Below are 27179 nucleotides of genomic sequence, written 5' to 3'. Positions count from 1 at the left end.
TACCGTTGCGTGACCCCCACCCCTTCCTTAGAGAGGGAGTAATTAATCGGTCTTTACCGGACAGCTGCTGGGCAGAGCGCGCTTAGGCGCGGACAGCCGCCGCCGGGCTCCGCAAACCCAGCCGCGGCGATGACGCCCCACCCGCAGCCTTCCCCTCTGCTCATGTGTGCACTTTTCATTCGCGGTCCACCAGTTTATTTTTTCCTCTCACAGCTAGAAGAGCCCAAAACACACACGCACATACACACACACACACAGAGGCAGACTGGCGGCCGGGACAGCAGGGGCGGTTGGAGGGTTTTCTGTGTGCCGAAGCTGCGTGCAGATGCCTGCCGGGATTTCGTCCCCCTTCCCGGGTTTTTACTCTGGAGGTCGGAGTTTCTGAAGAATGCAATGGAAGATTTTGAAGGATTTTTTCGCAGAAACGTTGATCGCAGCGACAGTTTGTGCAGCCGGTTCGGTTTATACCCAGGTAAGGTAAAGAGACGGTATGGTCGTCCTTTTAGAAGCGGCATGCTATAGGATACCGAGAGATGCCTGGGCTCTGAGATATTGCAGGGGTGCGTGCGTGCGCGTGTATAAAAGTAATATTTCTTTACCCTTTCCGTAACGATCGCTTATCGTACACTTTGTTTTCATTACGCCATGTGACATTGATGGTCGTGACATTCAGGCATTTGGAAATGCCACGCTACAGTCCCCAGTCTCGCATGGTTTTAGTGGGTTTTAACACACTGGGCAGCACCGTGGTCCGGACCAAGCCGGCCGAGCCTGACGGGCGTGCAGGAAGGGGCTCGCAGTCCGTGACGCGTGGCAGGAAGGTCCGTCCGCCCCGCTCCCCAGCCCTTACTCCAGCCCCGGGCTCTGCTTTCCAGCGCCATGCCATTTCTTCCGCAGGATGCAGGAAACGTCAGATGTTGCGAAACAAAGTTTTCGGGGTTGCGCTTTGCTCCTTTCTCTCCCTAATTTCTCTGAGCTTGCACTTTTACTTCGAGGAGAATGCAGAGTGACGCTTCGCGGCCGCATTGCCAAACTGCCTGTGTCAATAAACGGCATTTCTTTAATATGTGCGGGATGGAAACGCCACGTAGGGGTTTAATAGCGATAGGTAGACTAGAAGCGCAGATCAGTAACGGACCTACATGTACACCACGGTCTGGGGCTCCAGAGGCGAGGGGTGCTCCTGCGGTGGTGTTTGTAAGTTTGTTTAGCACAAAGGACTGGAGAAGAATGATGTATGGGCTCCCTAGGGGATGCAATTGGCAGTTAAGCAAATTAGGCCCAAACAGAGTGAAGTGTTGTCATAGCAACTGTGCAATTAAATGACTTTACTGTCAGCTATAATATAATTTCAAGGACTCACGGGACCACAGCTCCCATTTGGAGACAATGTTGGATCGGCAGCTTTCTGCAAAGATCTATGCCTGGGTTAACGATATCACTTTGCTTAAGGATATTTTAAACATGGTCTCATTTAACATGAAACCGTTTTCATTACTTTCTGTATTATGTTAAAAATGCTTAATTCCTTGTCCATTATCTAATGGGTTATTATTCTTTGTAGCCTTCCTGAAGCCTTAACTGGTGGCAATGTATTGGAAAGCTTGTTTTCGTAAATAAATCATGAGGCCTTTGTCATTTGTGAAGTGCACGTCATCCTATGGAGGTGTACAGTCAGCGTCCCGTTAGCACAGGGACCTCGTGGAGGCGGGCCTGTATGATGGAGGCGGGCTCACGTCGGTGTCAGGGCTGCGTCTGTGCTGTCGTCGATCCCAAACGAACGGGGAAAGCTTCGCTTCATGCGCCGCGCGCTTTCACCCCTCGCTGCTCTTTCATTTAGCGGACGTCGCATCCTGCCGCTATATAAAACCCTGTGCTGTCCTCTGTCCGGAAACGATGCCGCACTGAGCAGTTTTATCACAGGCGGATATTTTTCAGTAGCTGCCGTGATTAACAAATCCAGGGAAATGGAGGGATTAAGGCATATGACGACTGGTTTAATTAGATAGACAGTGAGGCCGGCTTCCAGAGAGCCCATGACAGCTGCTAATCCATCAGAATGCCAGTGGAATCATAAGGTAACAGTCAAAGATTTCAGCTTCATTGCAGGATGAATCCCGCACAATTGTTTTTAATTGCTGTCCCTGAAGGAACCCCTTCCGTTTATTCAGGATCATTATATTGACAATGATGACAGTGATTTAACGTGGTTGCTGAAGTAATCCCCTGATTGTGCCATACCCAGTGGGGTCAAAGCCGGGCTGTTGGAGGAGCACTAGCAGGTAGTTAGCTGGGTGACATTATCTCTGAAACCATTACGACCTAGCGAGTGCACGCCTTTTCGAAGTGCTGAACTTGAAGCCTGGATGACCCCAGGTAGCTCTGGTTGACCTTGGTTGAACCCCGTTGACCTTGGCTGACCCAGCTGTGCTGATCACACGATCTGCCTCTCCACAGGTGTTTAGCTCTGCATGGGTCCCGTCATGCCTCCCAGCAAGAAGCCGGAATGTTCCGGCATGGGCGTGGCCAGCGGGCTGAGCCCCCTGCGCGGGACACGCTCGCTCACCAGGACCCCACAGGAGGCCGAGGAGATGGAAGCCGGGTTGGCGGCCTCGCGCCCCGAGCGCCCCCACATGGACGATGAGGAGTTAACCAACTTAAACTGGCTGCACGAGAGCAAGAACCTCCTGAACAGCTTTGGCGACCCGGTGCTGCGTAGTGTGAGCCCACTGCAGGAGTTGGAGGACGACGGACCACCCTCCCCCGTGCCCTGCAACCCGCCCCATGGTGCCAGGCACAGCCCTAACTGCAAACCGCCCTACTCCTTCAGCTGCCTCATCTTCATGGCCATCGAGGACGCGCCCTCCAAGCGGCTCCCTGTCAAGGACATCTACAGCTGGATCCTGGAGCACTTCCCGTACTTTGCCAGCGCCCCCACAGGGTGGAAGAACTCTGTCCGCCACAACCTATCCCTCAATAAGTGTTTCAAGAAAGTGGACAAGGACCGAAGTCAGGTGAGGCCATGTGTGTGGTCCGTGGGGTGGGGGTGGGGGTCGGCGCAGTTGAGCTCCTGTGGAATTTGGCCCTTTCACATGTAGTTTATCAGGCTCTCTTTGTTGTGTTTGTGTTGAAAAGGTGCGTCTTTGTATGCCGGTTCTCAGAGCTCAGTCAAGGAAAAGGTCATGCCTTCACGGAGGGCTGCTCCTGCACCTTGGAGAGATGTCCTTAACCTCAGCCGCTCCTGTTCAAAGCTTGGATGTATAAACGGCCACAGGAGAGTGTCTGGGTGTAAACCCGCAGTGCGATGCAGTGTGTTGACAGGTCGGGGCTTTTGAAAGGTGCGCTGAGTAAAGTCACTTTTATGGAGGCTCCGGAGTGATCCGCCCTCTGGCCTGGCAGGGATAAGTGTGTTTTTTCAGCAAATTCAAGCTTTCTATTCTCTCTGTATGAAAGGATGTTGTTGAATGTAACGCCATTTTAGTACATGTGCAAAGATGTGACCTACTTTTCAAAGCTTTAATGAAATAAGTGGGCCTGTTTTTTTTTGCGTAGGTCAGGATTGGTTTTGGGTTGCCTCATGTAAATCGGACGGTATTCTTGGTGAGCTTGTCTTATGTGGCTGATTTTTATTTTTAATTTTTTTGGACCATATGAAGGTTTATGTGAGACATGGAGAGACCATAGGAATGCAGCCTGTGTGAGGCATGCAGCACCAGTGAATCACAACCAGAGAGAAGAGTTTGAGGTGTGAGGGTTACCTCAGTGGAGGGTGAGGAGTGCAGTGCGTTAGGATTTAACCTAATAGCAGTCAGGGCTGTAGCAGGAGGAACCTCAGCACGTTTCCAGTGGTACTATGTGCACCTGTGTGCGTGTGCGCGCGTGTCACTGTATGTGTGTCCAAATGCATGCACGCACGCACGCACGCACGCGCCGGTTTGAGCGGTACAGCTGATCACGTGACTCTTACAGTTCACTGCCATCTGGTCCTCGGCTGCAGCGCGAAGGTTTTTTTTTTTTTTTTGTATATGCGTTTCCATAGAAACTGGGTTGCAGTTGACATGGAAAGAAAGCAGTTGCCGTGGCAACAGGGACACCAATGCCTGAGCGTGTATGTGTTTCAGGATAAGGCTGATGTGAAGCCACTGGAGCAGTCTCCCCTCCCCGTTGCTCAGTCCGTTTGGCATCGTCCTCTCAGGACCAAGCCCTCCAGCTTTTGCACAGTTTCTCAGCACAAGAGCATGTCGGTGTTGAGGCTCTGCACTTGGCATTGTCCACCACATTCCTGCTGAAAAGCAAAGGCTCTTCCAGTGACAGGAAAATCTGTACCTGGCATATGGTCACATCCTTTGCAGGCTGTGTAAATTACCACTCAGTTAATGGATCCATAATTTTAAATGCGTGGTCTAACTATAACTGGCAGTGAGATCACTTGTGTGAGGCATACTTGATATCCACCCATCTTCCTACCTCTTCTCCTGGTCAGGGATGGGTGGGAGGGTGGCTGGAGATCGTCCCGCGTAGCACTGGGCTGGGGTGCCACCCTGAGCAGGATGCTAGTACATCACTGGACAGATGGGGCAGGAAACCCACACGACACAGGTGCCCAGTTTGCGTTGGTTTGGCTGTAGAGAAATGGTGAGGCGTTACCTGGAAAAGGGACAGGGGAGCTTTTCTCCTGCAGGATGGAGCCCAGACATCGGAAGGTGAGTTTGAAAAGCTTTAATGAGCCGGTTCACTGCTGCTGCTGCACTCCGCCGCCCGCTCATTGGCAGGCCTGTTGTTTCCATGGCATTGTTTACAAACACCCCGCTGCCATTTCGGGATCATCGGCTCGGCATCGCTGAGGCGGATCGGTGAGCGCCGTCTCGCTCTGCCGCATGGGCCCCCGCGCATGATGCCGCACGTCGGCAAGTGGGGCGGTCCGTCGCATTCCGTGCTTCTGGATAATTTAGGGCCGTGACGTGATAGTCACGTCATCGTCGTTTCTGCCAGGACTGAATACGGTGCCGTGCGGCACGTGGGACGCTGCTGATTATTTGTGCGGTCGCCATGGAGATGGAGCGCTGCCTGACACGTCGGGGACGGAAAGGCGCCGGGAGAGTGAGCAAGCGGAGTGATCATCCTGCTGAGGGTGACCTCTTTATCGGTGTCCAGGTGGAGCCCCTAGTGTGAGCCGTGGATGCCCCACATTGAGCCTGGGTGGGGCAGTCTGACCACTTCACATCTGAGTGTGTGTCACCTAGTGCTGGTATTTGGATCAGACATCCATTCAGTTAAAAGTGGTCTTTGAGATGGTAAGAGTGGCCTAATGCTTTTTAGCTAGGGCCCGCTGGATAGCGACTGGACTTGCTTCTCAAGGTGATTAGAGCGCCGCCCTATTGTTCATGTAACAGTGCAGCGGGCTTGTGGTTGGTTCTGACTGAATGAGTACTGACCCCTGTTCGTAATGCTGCCACCTGCTGTCTTCTTGCTGGACGTTACTTGAGGGGAGCAGCTTTGCTGACATACCGTGGTCACGGCCAGTGCAAACAGCCCGTCGCCCTGCAGGGGTCGCTCTGCTGGATGCTCAGTAGTTGGTGGAATGGGAGCCACCTCCAGTGGTGATAAGTGTGTGCTGTATTTGAACCACAAGCCACAGAATCTAAGCTGTGCATGAGTAGCTGTGTGAAGCATGTGATGGCGTGAGGAGGCCACCCCCCCACGACAGTGTGGTCGGCCCAGTGCTCCCCGCCGTATGCCGGCTTTGCGGGGGACGCCATATTGCCTGTGAAAATCTCTCGCCATGCTGCAGCTGCCTGGCGGTAAACAGAGCGCTGTGCACCGACAGAGCTTCTGCCTCCTCTCCCTGCCTCGGCCCCACTGTACCCACAGTTGTCTGCTTGTTCATGACTATTCTTGTCTTTGAAGCGTCATCATCTAATTTTAGCTGGGTTGCTACCTTTAAAAATGCAGACAGGCAGGTTGTTGGTAGTTAAGGACACAGCTTAGTGGCCTGAAGGTAATCGGTTTGAGTCCCAGTAGGACTCCTGTCTTGGTACCTGCCTAACTCTAGTACCACTAGACTTGGGATTGTACTACGGTAAAGCGGTGTACCGCAGTATTTTGAGCTCTTGACGACAAAATGATCCAAGTGGGGTGGGGTCCATCATGAAAAAATGCCCCCCCCAGCCCCCAACTGGCATGATGTATCATGTATTTTATGACCAAGATTTCGGAATACCAGAATTGTGTTGCTTTCGAAAATACTGTCGCAATACTGTTTACCATGGTATAATGTCTGAATGGTATGAAAGAATTAGATTAGAGCTGTCATGATAATTATTATTATTATTATTATTATAATTTTTCAGTGTGCCTTCTCCATTACTTGGCAATATGGTGGAAGGAAGATGGAGAATGGTGGATTAGGGTCTGAATAAAGAATGAAAGCCTCAGTTATGTGGAAGCTCTTCACATGAAAAGTGAATAAAAATGTATGCGTCTGTCAGTATTGCAAAGCAGAACTTAAATAGCACCACAGCATGACTGCAATGCAACCGCTTAAAAGAAGGCATTCGTGGATTCACCCAGTAATGCAAGGTTAACCATAGATAACTATAAGATGCGTGCCCTTTAGCATCTTGGAATATCCTACCCTATCTTTGTCATCACTGAGTCAAGTCATTTAGCTTAAATTACGTTCTACGATTCCTTTATCTCAAGATAATCGCGGTTAAAATTAGGTTAGCCTTGTCATTTAGTCGCATCGTCTGACATAATGCATAATAAAATATGTAATAATATTAATTAATAACCATTTTATATATCTGACAGCTGTGTATAAACCTTATTTTTTTAATGTGATGTGTGTATTGCGTAGGGCTAAATGATGTTGAAATAAGTCCACATAGCAATATTTAATTTATTTTTTAATTAAATATTTTGATTATATGAAACAAAAAAAGGGCTGAAAATTTACCCAAAATAATGCATAGTCAAATAAGTTATCTACCAATTGAGTACGTCAAATAAGTTGGTTGTGTTGCCGTGAGTTGCAGTAACTGTCAGAAAGCCGTGCTCAGTATTAAGTCTATAGAATCCAAAATATTTCCATACAGCAGAAGGCGAATGTCTTCTGGTGACTAGTTGTTTGCTTTTCTCTTCCTCACTCGTTCAGTTAAGTTGGTCACAAACGTGCCACACTTTCTATGAGTGCGTCCGACAGCAAGGGCGAGTGATTATGATTGATTCAGCGCATGCAGATCTTGTGCAAAAGGAATCATCATTAAAATAGCTCGCGAAGTTTCCACTGACAGAGTAAAAATGTTTTGGTGTAACTTGTCTTAACCCAGCTGACTATTGCAGTCCTTGCGATGTGACAGTTGCATGTGCATAACATGCAATGTTGATATTAAAATCGCACATTGCGCAGGTCTGGTATTGAAGGTGGCACGGTGGTGTATTTGGTTCAGGGTTGGTTCCTCTTTCTCTGTGTGTGTGTGTGTGTGTGTGTGTGTGTGTGAATACTACTTGATAAATCTTCTTATTAATTGGTAGATTTACTTTGATTATTAAGGTGATGTGACAGCCCTGAGTTAGATAGTGCCCAAACCTAGATACTGCCTTTGGTTGCAAGGCTATGGTGGGTCTATGCTGTTAATGGTGTTTCCACAGGGGTTGGTCCTGAAAGGGTCCATCCTCAGGGTGTACATGCAGTTAACAGAAGCCCTTAAAGGGATCCACTGGCAGAGCGGACGTGTAGTTAATGGTGATCCCTAAGGGGTCTGTCCTCAGAGTGTACATGCAGTTAACAGAGACCGTTAAAGGGATCCACTGGCAGAGCGAACGTGTAGTTAATGGTGATCCCTAAGGGGTCTGTCCTCAGAGTGTACATGCAGTTAACAGAAGCCCTTAAAGGGATCCACTGGCAGAGCGAACGTGTAGTTAATGGTGATCCCTAAGGGGTCTGTCCTCAGAGTGTACATGCAGTTAACAGAGGCCCTAAATCGGAGGTCTTGCAGAAAGAATCTGCTTTGACTGCAAAGCAGAAGGATGGGTCTCATAGCTCTAAATCCTCTTTGTTCCTCTTTTTGCTGGACAAATACTGTAATTAAACACACACACCGGTCCTTTGCCCATGTCAAAGCCTCCTGAAAGGCAGCTTATACCAAATGCTTCTCACCAGTTCCATGTTTCACAGTCCTTTCAGGCAGACTGCGGGACTGAGGGGAGGGAGAGTCTGTGTAATGGAAGGCTTTTATTTTTGCATGGGAGCTGATAGGATTAACTGTCTTGATGGTGATGAAGTGGGGCATCTTCTGAGACCCCCGCTTCCAATGTGAAGGAAGCATCCCTCTGCCAAGACTATCAAACAGCTCCCATGTGCTCTGCTGCTGCCTGTTGCCTTGGCGACCAGTGTAATCCAAGTATTTTTCCTTTTTCTCACCCTCCTCTGCCTCCGACGGGGGCTCCCATCTTGAGGCCGTCGTCACTCGGATGCCCCTGCTGCTAGGATGTTGAGATGGGTAACGGGGAGGGCGCTCGGGAGCCCACCAGTGTGTCCTGATTACAGGATGTTTTTAGAACCTCAGCCCATCTTGCTCACATTGGAAACATGGATGGAAATATAAATAATGACACGGTGTGACGGCGCTTCTAAACTTCTAGCCCACGAATATATTCACCTTTGATGGCTCCTTGGAGGTTGCTGAAGCCTTGTTGAGTTCTTGGAAGACACGAGCCTTAAATAGGAGGAGGTCCATGTGCTGTTCTGCACAGGAAGCACCGAGCAGAACCAGAAATGTTTGCGCTGAAGCAGAATAAGGAGCACGTCATGCTGACAGTGTAACACAGAGTAGATGAGTACACCTGAGGTCTTTTCCAAGGTCGTACTGTTCTGGACATGTGTTCTGTGGCAGCAGTGGGGGGGGGGGTGGTGGTGGTGTTTTCTGTAGCTTTGTCCACTGAATCCCGCCATCCTGCAGGTCCTTAGGCAGAACCTCTCTCTTCCAAGAGGAAGGAAAATCCTGGACAGGGAGTGATGGTGCAGAGAGGTAGAGAATGTGTACATCAGCGAAGGAATTCCAGACTGTAGGAAATCGGAGAAAGGGCAGGAGCTCCGAAGGTCATCGTTATTGATTTGAAAACAATATTCGTCCTCCCAGAAGGAGGATGAGTTGCTTCTGATTCTGGATGAATTTGATTGTCTTGCTGCAGGATACAGTGACTCTGTCTCGACTCATGGGCCTGCACTGGCCCAAGGCCAGTGAGGTCACCGTTCCGCGCACACTGCGGCGATGTTTTTAGGGTTACCGCTGTTATCCCTCACAGTCAAAATGAGCTGAAACGCTGTTGATTGGACTCCAAATTACAGTCGGACTCTTATCTCACTGGCATGCGAATCATTAACTTGCCACACCGCGCTCGTTGTTGGGGGCTGGGGGGGGGAGGGGTGCGGGGAATCCCGGCCGGCGCGGCTCTGCTGTCAATGACACGGAATTCTGATGAAGCAGGTTCGCCCCACGTGGGCGTGGGAAGCTCCCGTGGGAAGAGCTGGCTTCGAGAGACTCTCGTAATGTCAGTAGGTGTGAGGACGCATCAGGTGGACACTTAGGTGCGAGAATACGCTGTCCACACAGCCGGCCGGTGGATGTGAAGCCTGTTTGCTGATGGGACTTTTTGCTGCTCGGGTTCAACAGTGGGATTCCCCCATCTGAGCAGGTGAGCGAGGTCACCCAAGTGAGACTCCTTCAGTTCCACTATACGGTATCGTCGTGCTGTTCTTGAGGTGCCTGATTCCCTGTTGCTCTCTCTCTCTCTCTCTCCACAGAATATCGGGAAAGGCTCATTGTGGTGCATAGATCCGGAGTACAGGCAGAATCTGATCCAGGCCCTGAAGAAGACACCCTGCCTCCCTTACAGCCCAGTGTTGGCCACGCCCCCCGCTTCGCCTCAGGCACGTCAAAGGTAGGCAGAAGGCTCCTGGTAGCAAAGCAGGACAGTTGGGCAGATGGTATAATCATCTCTCCGCCTTAATTGAGAGGGCAGGAGAACTGAAGAATGGGATTGTTTGACCCTGACATGCCACATGGCTCATTCACACGCCATTCCAAGCTTTACTACCCAGCAGGTCTGTGCTGGGTTAGGGTCCGACATGCTTCTCTACACGCTTTCCCACCAGAACCTGTGCAGAAACTTGGGCTCACTGTATGCTTGAATTAGTTGACGTGTGCTGCTTTCTGCTTCTCTGCCTCGTAGGTCTGAGTCATTATGTCACTTTGAGTCTCTCAAGCAGTCATGAACAGCAGGGGAAGAGCTGTTTGGGAGTTCCTCAAGGTTGCAGCTCTAAGCTCGCCTTGCGTCCTTTCAAGGCTGAGGCTCCTGACAGTTTCTTAAAGGTGACGCGTTCTGCTAACCTTAGAAGAAGGATGAGTCCTGCTAGGTCCATTTCCAGAAGGACTAGACGTGCTTCTGCCTGCTGCGGTGCCCTGGCTGGCTGTGGGCTTCCAGTGAGAGAGCAGCAGTGATTGGCGGTTGGGGGGGGGGGGGATGACTTGGCTCTCTGCCCCCACCAGGCCAGATGGCATGAGTTGAGTGCCAGAGTCTAATGAAGAGTTCATCTGCAGCAGATCTGCGAGACACCCAAGGTCCTGGAGGCCAGTCGGGTTGTACCATGGTTACTCTCCTCTTCATCAGCTCCTCACACTGGCCTGTCCCTCATTACCTGTATCGTCATCATCTCAATCATCATCTCGTCACACCGACTTGTTTTATTTTTTATCATCTTCATCACACACTGTCGTAACAGTGACCCCCTCTAGACCATCACCTTCATCATTAGTTCTGATCTTTTGTCTTTCTGCTCGTATGGTGAGATGAATGTACTTTTTGCATCCTCTATATGGCTGTGTTAAAGTTTGTGTGTAGTATATGCGTATTTGCAAGTGCTTTGATAGGGACAGGGACTGGCTTTGTGCTGATGTTTGCTGCTGCCCTGACAGGTGGCGCCCTGCTTTAAGTTCCCCTCAGGGCCACTTACAGCCCCCGTGTGCCTCGGCCAGCCTGTTTTAGGGGTGATCAGCAACAGCAGCTGTGCTCAGGAGTTCACTGCTGCATGTTTGCCCTTGTGAGGTGATTAGCGTGATGGTTGCCACGGCAACGGGAATGCCTCCATGGTAACACATAGCTGAGACAGGTGCAGTTGCATCACAGGGCTATTTGTTGCCTGGCAAAAGGACAGGCCATTAGCGCAGAGAGATACGCTATCACCCTGGCAACACAGCTCTCCATGGCAACACCAGATGGCTTGGAGCTTATTTTAGGGTTTTTGTACCTGCTTTTGTCCATCTTTATAAAAATCAGTGGGTCTGTGAATTATTGGAGATGACAACTGGTGGTCCTTTGGCTCCGGGAGCGTCCTTTTAAACCTGCTTCTGAAAGGAAAGGGCAAGCAAGCGTTCAGTGTGGAAGAGTAACCCTGACTAATGTCAAACAGGCGCTGCTGTCTAAGAAACAAACAAAAAAAAAAATACAAAATCTAATCTGCAAATAAAGGTATATGCCTGTTTATTTCTGTGCTTCTGATTGGTTTGTTTGTTGCCGTGGCTACAGTAGCTCTCTGAAGGGCAGTACGGCGGCATGCTTTGCTACCCGTATCCATTCCGCACTGCATTCCTCTCTCCCAGCCCACGAGGTCCCGTGACGCCGGTTCCATCCCCCTGGAAACAGGAGCCGAGGGCTCGCTCAGAGCGCCGCGCTCCCATGCGTCTGTCTGGATCGTCTGCCTGAAAGGGGGCTGCACTCAGGGCAGACTCTAAGCATGGCCCCCAGCCAAAGACAACTTCACAGTCACTTAAAAAAACCTTTAAAGCTCAGATTTAGGGTCGCAGAAGAGCTCATTGTTCTACTCTCTGTCCTCGGACCAGATTGGACTGCAGTGTTTTTAAATGTGCTGGTTTGACCACTGTTGGGACAAGGGTGTCCTGAAGAAAAGTTCGATGTGCATTTTGGATGTCTCTCCTTTTGCCCCTGTGGGCATCGGTGCTGAGTGTTTGTTGCTAGTTTCCTGCTGCCTAAAGTATGTCTGAGACTCTGTAGACGCTGCCTTGTCCAATGGAAAATATTTCCTTTTGAATCCAAGCATTGGATACTCCCCAACATTTGTTGGCTGTACTTCACTTATGCACTACAATGCATTCACCTCATAATACATGAGACCATTTCTCATTCCACAGTACAAAATTCTGCTCCTGTTTGTTCCTTTCTACTCTGCCCTGCCCCATCTTGATGTTCCTCCCTTCTCCATACTTCTGCCCTGCTCCTCTTTGGGGCTTCTCCCTCCTCTGTACCCTTTGGCTTGTTCCTCCGTCTTTATATCTCTGTCTTGCTCCTCACTGTTGCTCCTCCCTCTTTCGTACCCCTCCTGTGCTTCTCCTTGGTGTTCCTCTTCCTTCCCTAACCCTATACGTGCTCATAGGAGTTCTTCCGATTCTCCTCTTTCGCTGATGTCCCTCTGAATCCTGAACCTCTGACCTTCTGAGTTGTTGTAGATTACATGGGTCAGTAGACAGACAAGGCCTTTCTGTCCTTAGTGTACTAAGCCGCCATTGTGTTTGGTGACCTCCTACATCAGGATGCCAATCCTCTGTGTGTCATGATGCACACATATCACAGTCAGCCTCCCATTGGCTGGGGCACTGATCTTCCCCATGTTCCTGACAGCAAATGCCACCTAACATGCGTGTTCACTGGTTGCGATGGCTAAGCCAGTTAATCTTTGCGGTTTATTGTAAGCAGAGGTCAGCCGCAGGTGAAGTAACCTTCCTGCTTATGGAATATCTCCCGCTGACCATGTGACCTTGAGAAAGGCGTCATTGTGAGCCATGCACTCCGGGTGAGGGACCCAGTATGAGGATAGTGAAAAGTGCACCGGGGTTGCGTTGAGCTGGTGGGCTGTGATTCGGGGGTGGTGCACTTTGGAAGGCAGCAGGCCAGAGAAGGGGGTTGCGTGATTGGGACAATAATTCTACAGTCACACTTGAGATATTCCACCAATCCAGTTGTGAATAGGTGGCACATCCTGGCCCAGAAAAGTGCGTCTGTGGGGCTGGCCCTTGGCAGCCTCCTGTCAGCTGGATTTCACGTACGCCAACACACTTGCTCCTGGCAGAGCCTGCCTCCGTGTGTCGCCGGCCCTTTAAGGGGTGGGCCGCTCCGCGAGTCGCATGCTTCGTGCCGACGCTGCACTTCGGGGCGCAGATTTTGTCAGATGCTGTTTTGGTGTTTTTCCAAAAGCCCCGTGGAGTTTGTGTCATTCAGTTGGGCAGCTCAGCCCTATAATCTGACTCTGTTCCAGTGTGTACTGTTTCATGCTGGAATGTGGGGGAGGGAAATTAAAAAATTATGGCTGTACTTCTCGGCCCTTACAGCTGGTTGGGAAAAAAAAAAAAAAAAACTGGGCACTGTATTATAAGCATGTGGTGTCCATGGCAACACATACCATAGTCGTAACCCGACACCAGGCATATGTGCGTGTGGAATAATAAAAGATGTTTGGGCTGGCAGGCGGGCCTGGAGTGGCCCAGCGGTGTAGGGTTAAACAGCCCTGTTTGTAAGCCACTGGCACACTTCTGAGTTTGGGATAGCAGTTGGCTCGCTGCTCTCTTCTTACTAAGCTTGCACACAGCAGCGTGTGGCGCGCTGAACGAGGATCAGGTGTGCTCATAGCACCCAAAACGGCAAGGGGGGGAAAAAGTTAAACGTTTGGTTTCTAGGCAACTAATATGCTAATGAAGATATCAGTCCTCCCAGGTACCTGGTGAGATGGGGCTCAGGCGTGATTAATCGCTCTCAGCAAAAGTCAGACAAGACCCTCAGAACTGTGTAATTACAGTATCAGTGGGCCGGGAAGTGACAGCCCTGTGATCAGGCTTTCCTGTCTGACCTGACAAATCGGTCGGTCGGAATCCGATCCCCGTCACTGCTGCGGGCTGCGTGTCTCAGCTGTTACGCACGGTGCTCTTAACTAGACCGCGATGCCCTGTTTTGGCTTGCAGATGTGACAGAGAGAGGCATGTTCCCTGAAGGTAAAAGCCTGGTTTCTGATGAGCCAGACTGCTGATTACTCTCCTAGTCCCAGTGTTTCTCAGCCCAGCCCTTGGGAAGCCGTAGACGGTCCATCCCAGCTCTGTGCATACCTTAACCGAACAGTGAAGAACTCCACATACCTGGTACAGGTGTGCTGGAAGCTGGGAGGCCTGTCTGGGGGTCCCCAAAGGCTGGCTTCAGAAACAGAGTTAATACACCATAAGAAGATTTAAGATGGGGCCACAACAGAGTCTGCAACTACAGGTGACATGATGGAAAGTTGCTTCCCGACTTTAGGGCTCTTGCAGCATGGAAATGTCTTCCAGTTGCGAGTGTGTTTGGGCCGCGGCTGTCCTGCAGGTCGCCCTTGAACGTCCTGGCGTTTTAAGAGGTTCCAGTGTTGATACCAGATTTACCTTGTCTCTCTTTCTCTCTCCAGCATGTCCAGCCCTCCTCTTTGGCCAGGGAGTCCCTTCTTCAGAAAAAATGGAGAAGTCCTCCTGCCAGGTAAAGTGAAACCGGCGTGTGGTACAGGTAGACTGACGCTGATTTGGTAAAGGTGTGGTACCGGAGGGGTACAGATAGTCTAGCACTGGTATGATACAGATGGCTAGATACAGGGGAGGTGTAGGTAGACTGGTACAGGTAGATTGCCCCAAGTTTGGTACAGGTGTGGTGCAGGTTGACTGAAATATGTTTGGTACAGGTGTGGTGCAGGTTGAGTGGCATGGTTGAGTGGCACTGTCCCATGGCGGCCTGCCCTGGAACAGGCTAGTATGACCCACTGTACATACAGCTGCTGGATGCTGGGCTGGCAGATTCCCCTGAGGGCTCCTCCTTCCCCCAGCAGAGGGGCTGAACACCTGGCGAGATGGTTGAGGGGATTAGAGCAGCGGTTGCATTATAGGTTCCTGGTTTAACAGATGCACATTTTCCTGCTTCTGGCAGCCACGTGCGGTTAATGTCCTGGCTGTGGTTGTGTGTGATCCTGTGAAATGCCTTTCTGTCTGCCGTACGGAGAGCCTCCAGCGGCCAGCGCGCACAGCTCTGTATACAGTACAGATCACACTTGTTTAATTGTCACTTGATCAGTTCATCAGTATTCCAGGCTCCGGCTCTGGGTGAGTAATTTAGCAAGCAGAACTTAATATGGCTATTGTGTATGGCAGGGGGGAACAGGGGCATTATGGGTAGTGGCTCAGGGACAAAGCATCTGTTTTAAACAGTGGAATTAGAGCTGGCGGAGGAACTCCCTGCTCTGTTGTGGAAACAAAAGAACGACACACAGGAAAATAAGTGGGAGAAGGTGGGGAAGAGTGACCTGCTGGAGGAATGTGTGGGCCCAGAGAACGGGGAACCTGGGCTGGTCAGCATGGCTGGGTTTGCGCGTAATGACTGTGGGCTTGTAGGGTGATTCTTAAAAATAACAGCAGCACATGAGGTCTGATATATACAACCAGCCTTTCTTTAGCGCCCGAGTTTTGGTCCAACGACCAAGCCGTTAAGCGAAAACCGCCGTAGCCTAGGCGTGACCTTCCAAAGCCGATTTCGCTCTGGCTGAACATTTTGCAGTAAAAGCGTGCATAAATAACAATAAAAATAATAATAAATTTTTATTTAATTTTTTTTAAATTACTGTAGTATTTGCAAACGGTCGCTAAGGCAGTCGCTAAACAAAGTGTGGTTGTACGTTTGCCATTCAGGAGTCCTCGTTGACCTGATTATCTCTGTCTGCCATCCCTAACCCTACTCGTGTTGTATTTTAAGCCCAGGTGAGTCGTCCTGTCACTTGTGACTGCTGATTTACCTGCCTGCCTGCCTGTCTGTCTGTCTGCATGGTGGGAAAATACCGTCTGTCTTTAAACTCCATGGGGACTCCGGAGTGACAGACCTTTTTTTCCTGATTGTCTTGTGATCTTATGGTCTGAGATGCAGGACAGACAGATGGCTCTCCAGACCAGTATGTGTACGCCTCCTGCTGGCACGTGGCATCCCGTACTCTACCCCTGATGTAGGGTCTTTACCGTTAACTAGGCAGCTAGTTGTACATAAGCTCACAGGGGTCTCTGGGATGATTTCAGCTTCTGAAAAAATGTATTATGTGTAATGTGGGTTTACTTTAGACATTCTTAAAGGTTGTTAACCGGGTAATGTGACCTGTCCTGTTGAAGCTCAGTTCATATAAATGGTTTGCCCAGTCATTGGAAGCTTCCCATCTCTATTAAAGGAACATTTCCTTAACCTTTGCTAACATTTCTTCGCTGTTGCTGTCTGATGCACTATACGTTGTTATAGCACATTGTCTCTGTGGTCTGCCTACTGGAGCAGAGTCATGTTCCTGTACAAAATCTGGGGATGTGAAATCATATGGAAATGACAGTAGTGTGTGTGTGTGTGTGTGTGTGTGTGTGTGTGTGTGTGTGTGTGTGTGTGTTATTGGGGCATCTGGTTGCTGGGAAACGGGACATTTCTGGCAGATTCAGCACCCCAGCCCTGCTCTCCTCACTGCCTTTTCTGTAACTGTGGGAGAACTCTGTGAATCCACCAGTCTATTGCTCTGGAACCCTGGACACATGCTTATGCTGATTCGATACCTGATTTGTTTGGCTCTGGCTGCAGAGGGGGCCAGTGCTGGGGGCCAGCACTAGGGCCCAGGCCAGGCAGGGGGCATGGGCTAACAGGCTAACGAGCGTCGTCTGATTTCGCTATACCCATGGATGGTCGCTGATGAGGACATTCAGCATGGAGTCATGGAGCCTGTGCTGTTTCCAGGACTTTGTTGGGAGGCTCTACTGTCTTTCTGGCCCGCCTGGGACCGGACCCGCTCTCCTGAGCGGAGCGGCGCATGCTGCTCCGTACTCGTGCTGCTGTAGATCCCCCCCCCGCCTGGTCTATGAGCACTGACCCACGCTGCTATCCTGAGTGTACTATCACTAATTCCACGACAGCCATATCGATCCCTCGTGGACACACAACACCTCCCATCGGGCTAAGCGAGGGGGTCATCCTGCCCCCCCCACCAGTAATGTGATGTGATCTAGCTCTCCCTGATCCCCAGAGACACCATAGCCTGGAGGAGCTGATGAATCCCATTTGTGTTCAGAGTTACAGACCCCAGAGTGCTGGTTTCCTAGTAACATTCACACACCTGCACATTTATCCTCTGAAAGTGTGTGTGTGTGTGTGTGTGTGTGTGTGTGAACTTCAGATCACATTGCGTTTCTGTAATAACCTTAATTCTGTGCGTGAACAATAACATAGATCATTCTTTGTATATATGTGATAACAGTAGGTCATTCTATGTTTTATGTGTGTGTGATGAAAGGTCATTTGTTGTGTGTGTGTGTGTGTGTGTGATGACAGACCATCGTGTGTGTTTGTGGGATGAAAGGTCATTCTGTGCATGCATGCACAATAATCATGTATGAGGGCATACTGTATGTGTGTGATGAAAGATCATTCTGTGTGTGTGTGTGTGTGTGTGTGTGTGTGTGTGTGTGTGTGTGTGCGCGATGGCATCAGCTCGTTTGGTGTATAATAACTGGGGGCCAAACATACTCTTTTGCACAGAGTGTCTCTGACGGAGTTATATTTAGGCTGCTCTGTATGATTAATGTTTATTCATTATCACATACTTCTCGTGATGGAGGCTTCCCAGTGTAATTGGGTAATTAATATCAGTGAAACACAAAGTCACTGTGCTCAACTGTATTTGTTGAAGGTCACATGTCCCTGACAGGGGAGGTGGGAGAGCAGAGGGCGTGGTTTTGGGGGTGTCACCCTGGTGTGGACTTTACCCCTCCTTTAGCGTGGTGCCCTGTAACTGTAGCTGGACCCTTGGCTCCATGCCTGAGCTCGGGGAGTCTGCCAGGACGTGTAGCTCCTTTCTGACCTCTGCTCTGCTGTGAAGGCCTCGTGGCTACAGAGTGACTCAGTTGTGTGACACATGTGTTGCCTCTGGACCCCGGGTCCCCAATCTGGCCCGGGGGCCTCCGAAACAATAACATATAACATTTTCCAATTCAGTTTGATTTATATAGCACATCTTCACGACATTACATTGTCGCAAGCATTTTACATTATCCCTGCCCAAAGCCCCCAGAGAATAAGTCAGATGTGATGACAGGAACTTTCACACCGCCAGAACCTTTTTCCAGGACCAGGAACTTTTGCTGTGTTAACACTGTAGGAACTCGGCCTGATTATAGTTCCTCAGAGGCAGTTCCAGAACCGTTTTTTTCATACCTATGGTAGATTGGGTACCTTTTCGTTCAAACACAAACTATTGGGGAGAGGTGTTTACTGCGATAGCTTGCTGATTGGTTGACCACAAGCATCGATGCAAAGTTGGACGTGGCGCGAAATAGTGGGGATAAGCGATGTAGCAGAGCAAAAACTGAGCAGATGGAATTATTTTTGTACCCGAATTACATTTAATGCATCAATTAATACACTTTTGCTTGCGCCTCTCTATTTCTGCATGGGAAAATTTGACCAATATACTTTTGTCTAATGTCGCCGGTGCTGGCAGTGAAACTTGCCAGCACTTGTTAGCGGGATAATGTTACACCGTTTTTTATTCTGTGGAAAACGAAAGATCGATCTGCTGGCCAGATTTAATAAGAGTCATGAACATGTCAGGGGTCATATAAGTGAAATATAAATAAAAGGTTGTGTCTTGTTTTGATCGCCATCGATTTCTCCCCCCCCCCCCCCCCCCCAGTGACAAATAACTAACAAAATTTAGTTATTTGTATTTATCCTCCATTGTTTTGAAAAGAAATTTTACAAATGAGAGGAGGCCATTTGACCCATCAAGCTTGTTTGGGGAGAACATAACTAATAGCTCAGAGTTGTTAAAATCCCAGAGAATATGGCTTGGCTGATGAACTGCTCCTGACTGCCTCTTGGTAAGGAAAAGAGTGATGTGTAGAAGATGGGATGAGATCAAAGACGTGGGCCAGCGTGTCCACAAGGCTAGAGGCGCCTGCAGCATTATAAACCTCAAGATTTACTGGTCATGTGTCCCTTTTCCTCTGTGTCACTTCCTGGACACCCTGTGATAGCCATTGGCTAACTTTTATCTATCCCAGTGATGCTGACCCCTACGAGTGCCCACCCACTTCAGGGCCTGGTCTTGTGCATCCTGCATGCTGACCTAGTGCTTCAGCAGGAGTCACCCCTTCCTCCAGCCATAGGGCCCGTGGCTTCGGTCCACTCCCAGTCCTAAATTGATGTTCGGTTAGAATAAAACACCACCTGTGGACTTGCAATTGAAGCAGTCCATAAATTATTCATAATTGCAAAAGGGAGGAATTTCTGTCCAGCCACATCCAGCAGCTCGAAGATGCCCCACCATTTAGGAGTCCAATCTGCATGGTGATGCTCGGTTGGCTGTCAGGCCCTGCAGGCCAGCAGTGCCACCCTGACAGCAGAGAGGGCTGCTGGGGCTCAGGGCACAGTGCTGCTTTCCTCCCTCCTTTGAAGAGGGATTGGCAGTCAGTGGGCTGAGCCTAAGCTACCACCCCCCCCACCCTTCTCCCCTCAGCTGCAAGGGTCTGACCCTGTAGACCTTTAGAGAGTTCAGCACCTGTTCCACAACTCAGGTTCCCCTTGCTTGGCCCCTAAAAGCAGGCGGCTTTCGCCCTTTATTCACGGTGCTCGGATTGCAGGCTTCACTGGACGCCTCAGTGGACAGTGCTTATTACCCATGAGGTCTGTCTACGATGGGCTCACTGTCCAGTTAGGCGGTCTACATAAAACGCAGCCTGTACCTACACTTCTTGACTGTGAGGGAGCGCGGGGAGGGGTGTGTGGAAGGCAGAACGGTGGGGCCGTTCACCCCACCAGGGCAGATGTTTCTCTCGGCTCATTTCAGCGGCTGTCATGAGTTGTATATCGTCTCCAAGGCGGCAGGAGAAGGGTTTCCATGGAAACAGTGCTGCTGCTTGACGAGCGTAAAAAAGTGTGCCAAACTCCAAAGGGAGTAACTAGGGTGTGTGTGCGTGTGGTATTTTAGCCTGGCCATCTGTCTGAGATTAGGGTCGTCTTCCTGAAGCAGCACTGAATGGCGATGGGCAGCTCCTCGCACTCTATGGAGCACCTTGCTACCCAGCCTCTGGCCCCTGCCCTCCTCCGTGTTGCTAGCAGCAGGTTAGTGGGGGTCTGGAACCTGCTGTCAGGGAGCAGACTGGAGCCGCCCGGATGCCGGCCGCCCTGCGCCGCGGAGGAGCCATCGATCCAGCCAATCTCTGATGCTTTAATGGTCAATTTCACCTTCGGAGCACCGTCGATATCTCTCACTTAGCAGGTGAAGGGAGTCGCGGCATTTCGGCAATGATAACGGAGCTGTCCGGAACGACCTGGCTTCCTGTTCGGTGGGTCCAGTCGGCGGGATCTATTTCCAACTCGGTCACCGCAGGGCCTCTGAAATCCAGCCACTGGCTCTGTCAGTCACATATTCCAGGCAAAACCCAGCTCAGCCCCGCAGGGTCACCGGTGGACCACGGCTGATCTTTTCTGCTCAGAGATTCATGGAGCGTTTCCATTCGACTCCTGGGCCCAGAGGAATCCTATTTTGGCTCCTCTGTATTTTATGGGTGCGATCTGTCCATTATCACCCCGAGAAAGTGATTTTACTGCCAAACGAGGGGATAAATTATGAAATCTTCTCATCACACTTGTGGCGTCTTCCTGAAGTTTCATCAGTGATAAACGGGGACGGGGACGTGGACTTAGGAAATGCAAAGTGTGTGATGGTGGTGGTGATGATTGTTATGCTGCTTGGCCCCCTGCAGGTTCACACAGGCGTACAGCTGGCAGCACTGTAGACCTTCCAGGGTGATTCAGGTCTGCCTTCCTCTCTCTCTCTCCCTCCAGTTCCTCAGGGAGTGATCCAGAACGGAGCCCGCATAGTGAGCCAAGGTCTGTTTCCCGGAATCCGATCCATTCCCATCAACCCCATTGGGACCAGGACAGCCATTGTGAGGTCAGCAGCAGAGCCTCTTCCACACCTCCATGTCTGCTCTCTAACACCATGCAGAGAATGGGACACACACAGGCCTGCACTCATATCTTTGTGCTTTGTGGAGACTCTCATTTCTGTGGGCAAAACCCTAATCCCAACATGGCAACCTTAACCCCTACCCAGCCCTAACCTTAACCATAAGTAACCAAACAAAACACAAGATGTTTGGCATTTTTAGTTTTTTGATTACAGTCACACATTTTTAGAAAATTGAATTTCCCCTTGTTGGGACCAAAAAATGGTCCCCACAACATCAAAATAACAGATTTTTATCACATTGTAGGGATGTTTGGTCCCCACAACATAATGTATACCTGGACCCCACACAGACACACACACACACACACATCTATGTTGGCCCGCTCCCCTCCCTGGGGTCGGGTAATGGACCAGCTCTTGGCCCTTTGAATCCTCTGAATGTTCCCTCAGTGTAAAGGCAGGAAAAAGTCGACCCTCTGTGTGTCAGGAGGCAGTACATTTACACATTAATTATTAAACAGAGTTCCCTGACTGTGCTGTGTAGCAACAGGGGGTTTGAGTCATAAATGCAGGATGTAGACGGGCTGAAAGAGGCTGACAGCGTCACGGATGGGGCGGGTCATGGCACTATGAGGGTAAGAGGGGAGTGTGACCGTGTGAGTGTGTGCGTGTGTGTGTGACTATGTATGTGTGCTCACGTAGGTCGGTCCTGGATGATTGTCGCAAATGCAGCGACAGCGAGCCTTCCTGTGACTCCCCACTGGTCAGCAGTGACCCCAAGGAGGACCACACCTACAGCAGCGCCAAATCTTCCAACCCCCCGCAGGGAGGGAGCCCCTGTCCGCACGGCCAGGCAGGGGCGCCGCGGGGCGACGCCGGCAGCGACGCGGATGACGAGGACAGGGGGCGGCTCAAGAAGGAGCCCGCGGATCGACCGCCGGAAGGAGCCGGCTTGGCCCTGCACAAGAAGCGGCAGCAGTGGACTCGAATGAGAGCGCGCTGCCCCAGTGAGTCACTGCCCCTGAAGAAGAGGCACACGGAGAAGCCGCCGGAGAGCGACGACGAGGAGATGAAGGAGGCGGCCGGCTCGCTGCTGCACCTGGCCGGCGTGCGCGCCTGTCTCAACAACATCACCAACCGAGCCGCCAAAGGCCAGAAGGAGTCCCTGAAGAACTGACCTTACTGCTAGCTTGTGTTTCAGGACATCAGGTCAATCCTAATGATTTGTGGCAATATCAAGAATCACTTTGTTTTCCTATCCTTTAGATACTGTGTCTGAGGGTTTTTAATTTAGTTTTTGTTACTTTTTAAAGGAGATTAAAGCCATATGAAAACCTTCACTGACGTTCAGCTGATGTAGGACCACGTTTTTGTTGGCTGAAACAAAGGCACCGGAGAGAAAAGCAACCACCCCCCCAAATTTGATTGGCACGGGTACAGGCGGGACAGGCAGTCCTGTCACCAGCTGTCACCACAGCAGCCGCTCCCAGGATGCTTTGCAGCTGTGGGTGGCCTCTTCAATGGCTACTGTGGCTGAGAGACCCACATGCAGACATAGGAGAGCGCCGCCCTCCAGGCCTTAATCCCCAAGATCTGACCCAACAGCTGTGGTCACGCTCCCACAATCCCGAGCGGTAACTGCTGTGGGGATGGGAGCCTTTTGCAGCTCCACTCTGCGACTGGTGACCTGGGTCCAGTTTTCCATAATTTCGTCCACTACAAAGGCTGGGCGGGGGGGGGGGGGGGGGGTCACTGTTAAAGCCATTAGCTGTAGTTCCAGATGATTACGTGGGGAAAAAGAAACCAAAATGAAACTCATCAAAACATCTTCAAAACTGCCTGTTTTTACCGACTGAATTGGTGAATTATAATCAAGTGATACAAAACAGGGACATTTCCCCGTTTATCTGCAGTTAAACTGCAGCCAGACTTTGATGAGAGTATTAGAAATGTGCAGCAAAACCTGCCAAGTTTTAGCAACAAAAATGTCGAAGTAACTGTGGAGTAACTTTTTTTTTTTTTTTTTTTTTCTTTTCGGTTTGGTCTTGTTTTGCGTTTCCAGCCCTCATGACGTAATAAGCAATTTCACGCAGTCAGGACAGTGCTGTATAAAAGTTACACTAGACTTTCCCCCTTCCTAATTTAAGCAATGTAGCCAGCGGGATTTTCCAAATCGTGTTGCATGGGTTCTGTAAACTAAAAGAAACAGTTTTTTATTCATGTAAGGTAAATAATGTATTTAGCATGAAGCATGAATTATTTTCATATAAATATAGATCCTAGAAAAAAATAAGGCTTGGCCTCTAATTTTTATGCCCATAGGCCTAGATGGTTTTGTGTTTTTTATCGTTATTTTTTTCCTCTAGTTGTTGTTTTGAAGCAGGCTCACACCTTCAGGGACATTCGTTGACTGTTGGGAACCGTCTCTGCAATATGAAGACTTAAAATTTCGACTAGGGCTGGGGAGGTTTACGAAACTGCCCCGTCTTGCTCGCTTTTGGCCCTCCTTCGCCGTCCGTGGGGGGGGCTGTTTTCGGCCTGCGTGCGTGTGGAGTGTCCCCATGACCTGCCTGCACTCTGCTCGTGTCTCCATGTCGAGGCGACATCCGTGTCTCGTGGTCTTCCTGTTCCTCTCATCCGTGCCACTTCAGACCACGTGCGCTGTAGCACTTCAGGTCCCAGTATTACTTCCTGTCAGGTAGCAGCGTGTGACGCGATTCTGCCGAGTGGCGTCTGGGCGACCCCGGGGGCCCGATCCCGCTGAAACGTGCGGCCCATCTCCGTGTTTAAGGTGCAGTGCCAAAGCCTGTAATCCTTGTCACATTGTAGCATCGGTGTCATCCCTGTGAGGACACTTCCTGCTTCTCTCATGAAAGCGTCAGATTTTCCAAACCAGTATCCATCCCACCTGTTGAGGGTGTTCCACCTTTTGGGGAAGGTACAGAAGGTGGTTTGGTATCCCTCACCACCCCTTGACTATCAGAAGATGCCCCTGGCGTTATCTCGACCTTCTCACGCTCTAAGAGTCCAACTCCGGTCCCGGGAGAGCACGTGGGGCAAACTGGATCACACTGGGTGTGCTGGAGGTACATGCCGGGTTCTGACGCAGCATTTGCTGTCAGGACGCTCTTCACATACACATGCCTCACTCTATGTAGCAGCTGTCGCTTGTTTATCCTGTTCACTGCCTTGTATCGTGTTCCAACTCGCTACAAACTCGTTTCTTCATTCGCGTGGTAGGAAATGGGTTCGAGTTTGAGAGACTAACTGTATATACTTGTTTTTTTTTAAAGAGGCCAGTTTCTTTACTCACTCTCGTGTTCCTTTTTAAGAGGTAACTCTTAAGGGGTTTCAGAAAGGAGAAGGCAGTGGTTGGTTTCGCTCTGTGTTCGTTAATCAAACACGGTCTGGAGGCACGTGGGCGGCCCACGTGTCTGTCACCTGCATTCTATAATTCCTTGATATGTGACCATATTGCCAAAGACAAATCCTTTCATCAGTTAATGTAAATATAACTTTGTCCATTACTATGACAAAAAAAGAGTTCTTGTTTTTATTTTTCTGAAACCTACCATGAAGTTTCTGTGATGTATTGTCTTCCAGTTGCAATAAAAAGACCAAGTTGCAGACGTCCATCGTGGTGCACATTCTTCATTGACCGTGTGTCCATTGAGTCCAGTTTTCTGATGATCGTGGATATCACAAGCCAGACCTGTTCCTGACGGCGTGGTTGGGGTGTGGGGCTCCGGGCCAGAGATGCAACACATTCTGAAATTCACTGTCCGCTTACCACATCCATATCACTTGGATTCTTGACACACCAGTCCTTTTATAAGCATGATGCACATCTTAATAACTCCAGACAACACAGCACCACACCCTTGCTTAATTCGGTTGCTATGCAACAGAAACAGAGAGGACACGTGACCCACACGTAGAATGTGGCTTGTGTGCGTGATTCTGTGTGTGCTCGTATTCCAGTAACCTTCACTGTCTCATATGATCAGGTGAGGGTCTCTAGCCAGGCATGAATGATGATGAAGATGGAAATATTACCTGCCTTCCTGCTCAGCAACATTTGGGAAATGTCTAGACCCCCTGCACTGACTCCAGGCTTGTTTAACTAAGCGCATTATGTACACAGTTTTGTTGCGTTTCTTGTATCCCCCTCTGCTCTTTGTCCTAAATCAGCTCTGAAGTGCAGGTTCCTGTGTGGGAGTGAGTTGTGTCTTCGTCCAGGTGCCACTGTACGCCTGCAGTGCAGCCCTCATCAGGAGACCGTTGATTGGAGCACTGACCAAGCTCGTCAGGAAAGTGCACTTGTTTTTCAGCTTGGAAAAGACTAACTTGTCTTCTCTCATACTTTCTTGTTTGTCCTGGTCTTCAGCCTTGCGAGGGACCTTCTAAAAGCATGTTTTCAGAGGGCATGAAGTACCATAGCCTCTGGTGAGTTGGAGCGAAATGGCAAGGAGAGGAGGCTGACCTGGCCGAGGGGCTGCTGTCCGGCAGCATCCGGTGTGCACTGCTAAGCCAGGTTTCCATGGCAGCGTGGGGTCGGGGTGTTGCTCACCTGTGCAGATCGATAGCAGAGCTCTGTGAGATGATGGCCATCCAGATACCCAGCAGTCTGGTGTTAAATTGTCCCATTTCTGTCAAACCAGATATGAGCCTGCCGCAGATAGCCGGCCTTATTCTTCAAACTTTGCAGCACAAGTCAGTTCATCTCTTTTGTGAGGATAATTCAGTGGGGTGGGGGGGGGGTTAAGAAATATTAGAATCTGCATTGTGGGCGGTGCAGGGAGCACAGGTGAGACGTGTGCAGGATCCTCACTCCGTAGTGTGGCTGTGTGGAGAGCCCTGCATCTGCTATCCCAGCGGTGGTTCTAGCTTGTACGGCAGCCTGTGCATACCCACCTTCCACCCCCCCCCCAGCTGGCAACAAAAATTGTGGTCCTACCCCCTGCCAAAAAACAAAAAATTGGCACTTTTGCATTTTAATTAAGATATTTGGAATGACACAAATAAATGATGATAAAATTTAAAATAGTTTTGACTAATTGCATGAGTACTGTGTGGAGTTAGAGATGCACTATTTGATAGATCCCCTCGCTCCCCCAGCCCCGCCCCCACCCCATCTCGAACAGCTGAGTGGTCACCTGCCTAGATCACAAGTTACCATCCGTGCAGCCACTCTGACAAAGTTAATTGACCCACACAGTGGGGTGATATCGCTGACATGATGTGAAAACGAGAACGAGAACCAATTGTGCAAACGTCACCATTCCCATTTGTTTTTTCCTTTTTTCTGGGCACTCTGGGTCCCACCCAGTAAAAGCCGCCCTTGGTGGCTGCCCATGTTGCCCAAATCCGCCAGTGTACTGTCCGGCGGTTCGAAGTCAGTGAGAGTGACAAATTTTATACCCACAAGCCCGTGTTTACGAGATGGTTCGGCCTGGCTGGTCCGCAGACCTGGATTTGTGTTCGATAAGGACGGGCGTGGTGGCGTGTGAATAATCCCGCTGTGTGCACTCCCAATCCCACCTCTGGGCTCCCCCTCACCCGATCTGCTGAGTGTGACTCCCTCCGCAAGTCACATCAGTCTTCACCTCTGTGAATCAGCCTGCAGTAAAATTAACGTTCGGTGACGGAGCCTCCAACTGCAGCCACCACATGTCGAGTTTACCATGGTAACACCCTTTTATCTCTCATTAAGCATTTTCCTGCAGCACCTGAGGAAGCCAGTCCAATAGGAGGGACACCACTGTCCCTGGAGGGCCCCGCTGACTGGATGTCTCAGGCTTCCCAGACACCTGGGTTTTGTGCCGAATCAGAAGCTCCATCTTTCCTTCTCAAAATGGGAGATGCAGCTGTACAGGCTCTAAGCCACAAGCCGCTTGTCATTGTCAAGTTGGGTTGAAGTTGAAGACTTCTGGACCTTGGGCAGGTTTGATATCGCACAAAATTGCTCGGCGCACCGTGTACAGTGACGATCTGCACAGGGACTACAACTTGCATGAATCACGAAACACACATGCAGAACGAAGCCCCGAGTCATATCTCAGTAGCCAGTAAGCTCATGTGGTTCTAAAAAAAGAGAAAACATTAGTTT

At 50.1% G+C, this 27179-nt stretch overlaps 1 protein-coding gene across 6 annotated transcripts in view; it reads left to right on the top strand.

The window, feature by feature from the left end:
• The window catches only part of LOC125707507 (forkhead box protein N3-like), a 37987-nt gene extending 13284 nt beyond the window's left edge, over positions 1-24703 (top strand). For 4 of the 6 annotated variants that reach the window (XM_048974725.1, XM_048974724.1, XM_048974727.1 and 1 more), the window contains 5 exons: positions 2458-3014; positions 9809-9945; positions 14504-14571; positions 20944-21052; positions 21773-24703. In XM_048974725.1, the coding sequence (XP_048830682.1) occupies positions 2472-3014; positions 9809-9945; positions 14504-14571; positions 20944-21052; positions 21773-22247 (1332 nt within the window). In that variant the 5' untranslated portion in view covers positions 2458-2471 and the 3' untranslated portion in view covers positions 22248-24703. The other 2 variants (XM_048974726.1, XM_048974729.1) reach the window with 2 other exon arrangements.
• Positions 24704-27179: the final 2476 nt, after the last annotated feature.

Source organism: Brienomyrus brachyistius, chromosome 14, assembly GCF_023856365.1.
Source record: "Brienomyrus brachyistius isolate T26 chromosome 14, BBRACH_0.4, whole genome shotgun sequence".
Taxonomy (NCBI): domain Eukaryota; kingdom Metazoa; phylum Chordata; class Actinopteri; order Osteoglossiformes; family Mormyridae; genus Brienomyrus; species Brienomyrus brachyistius.
Note: the sequence above shows the minus strand (reverse complement) of the source record. Positions and strands in the feature narration are given on the sequence as shown.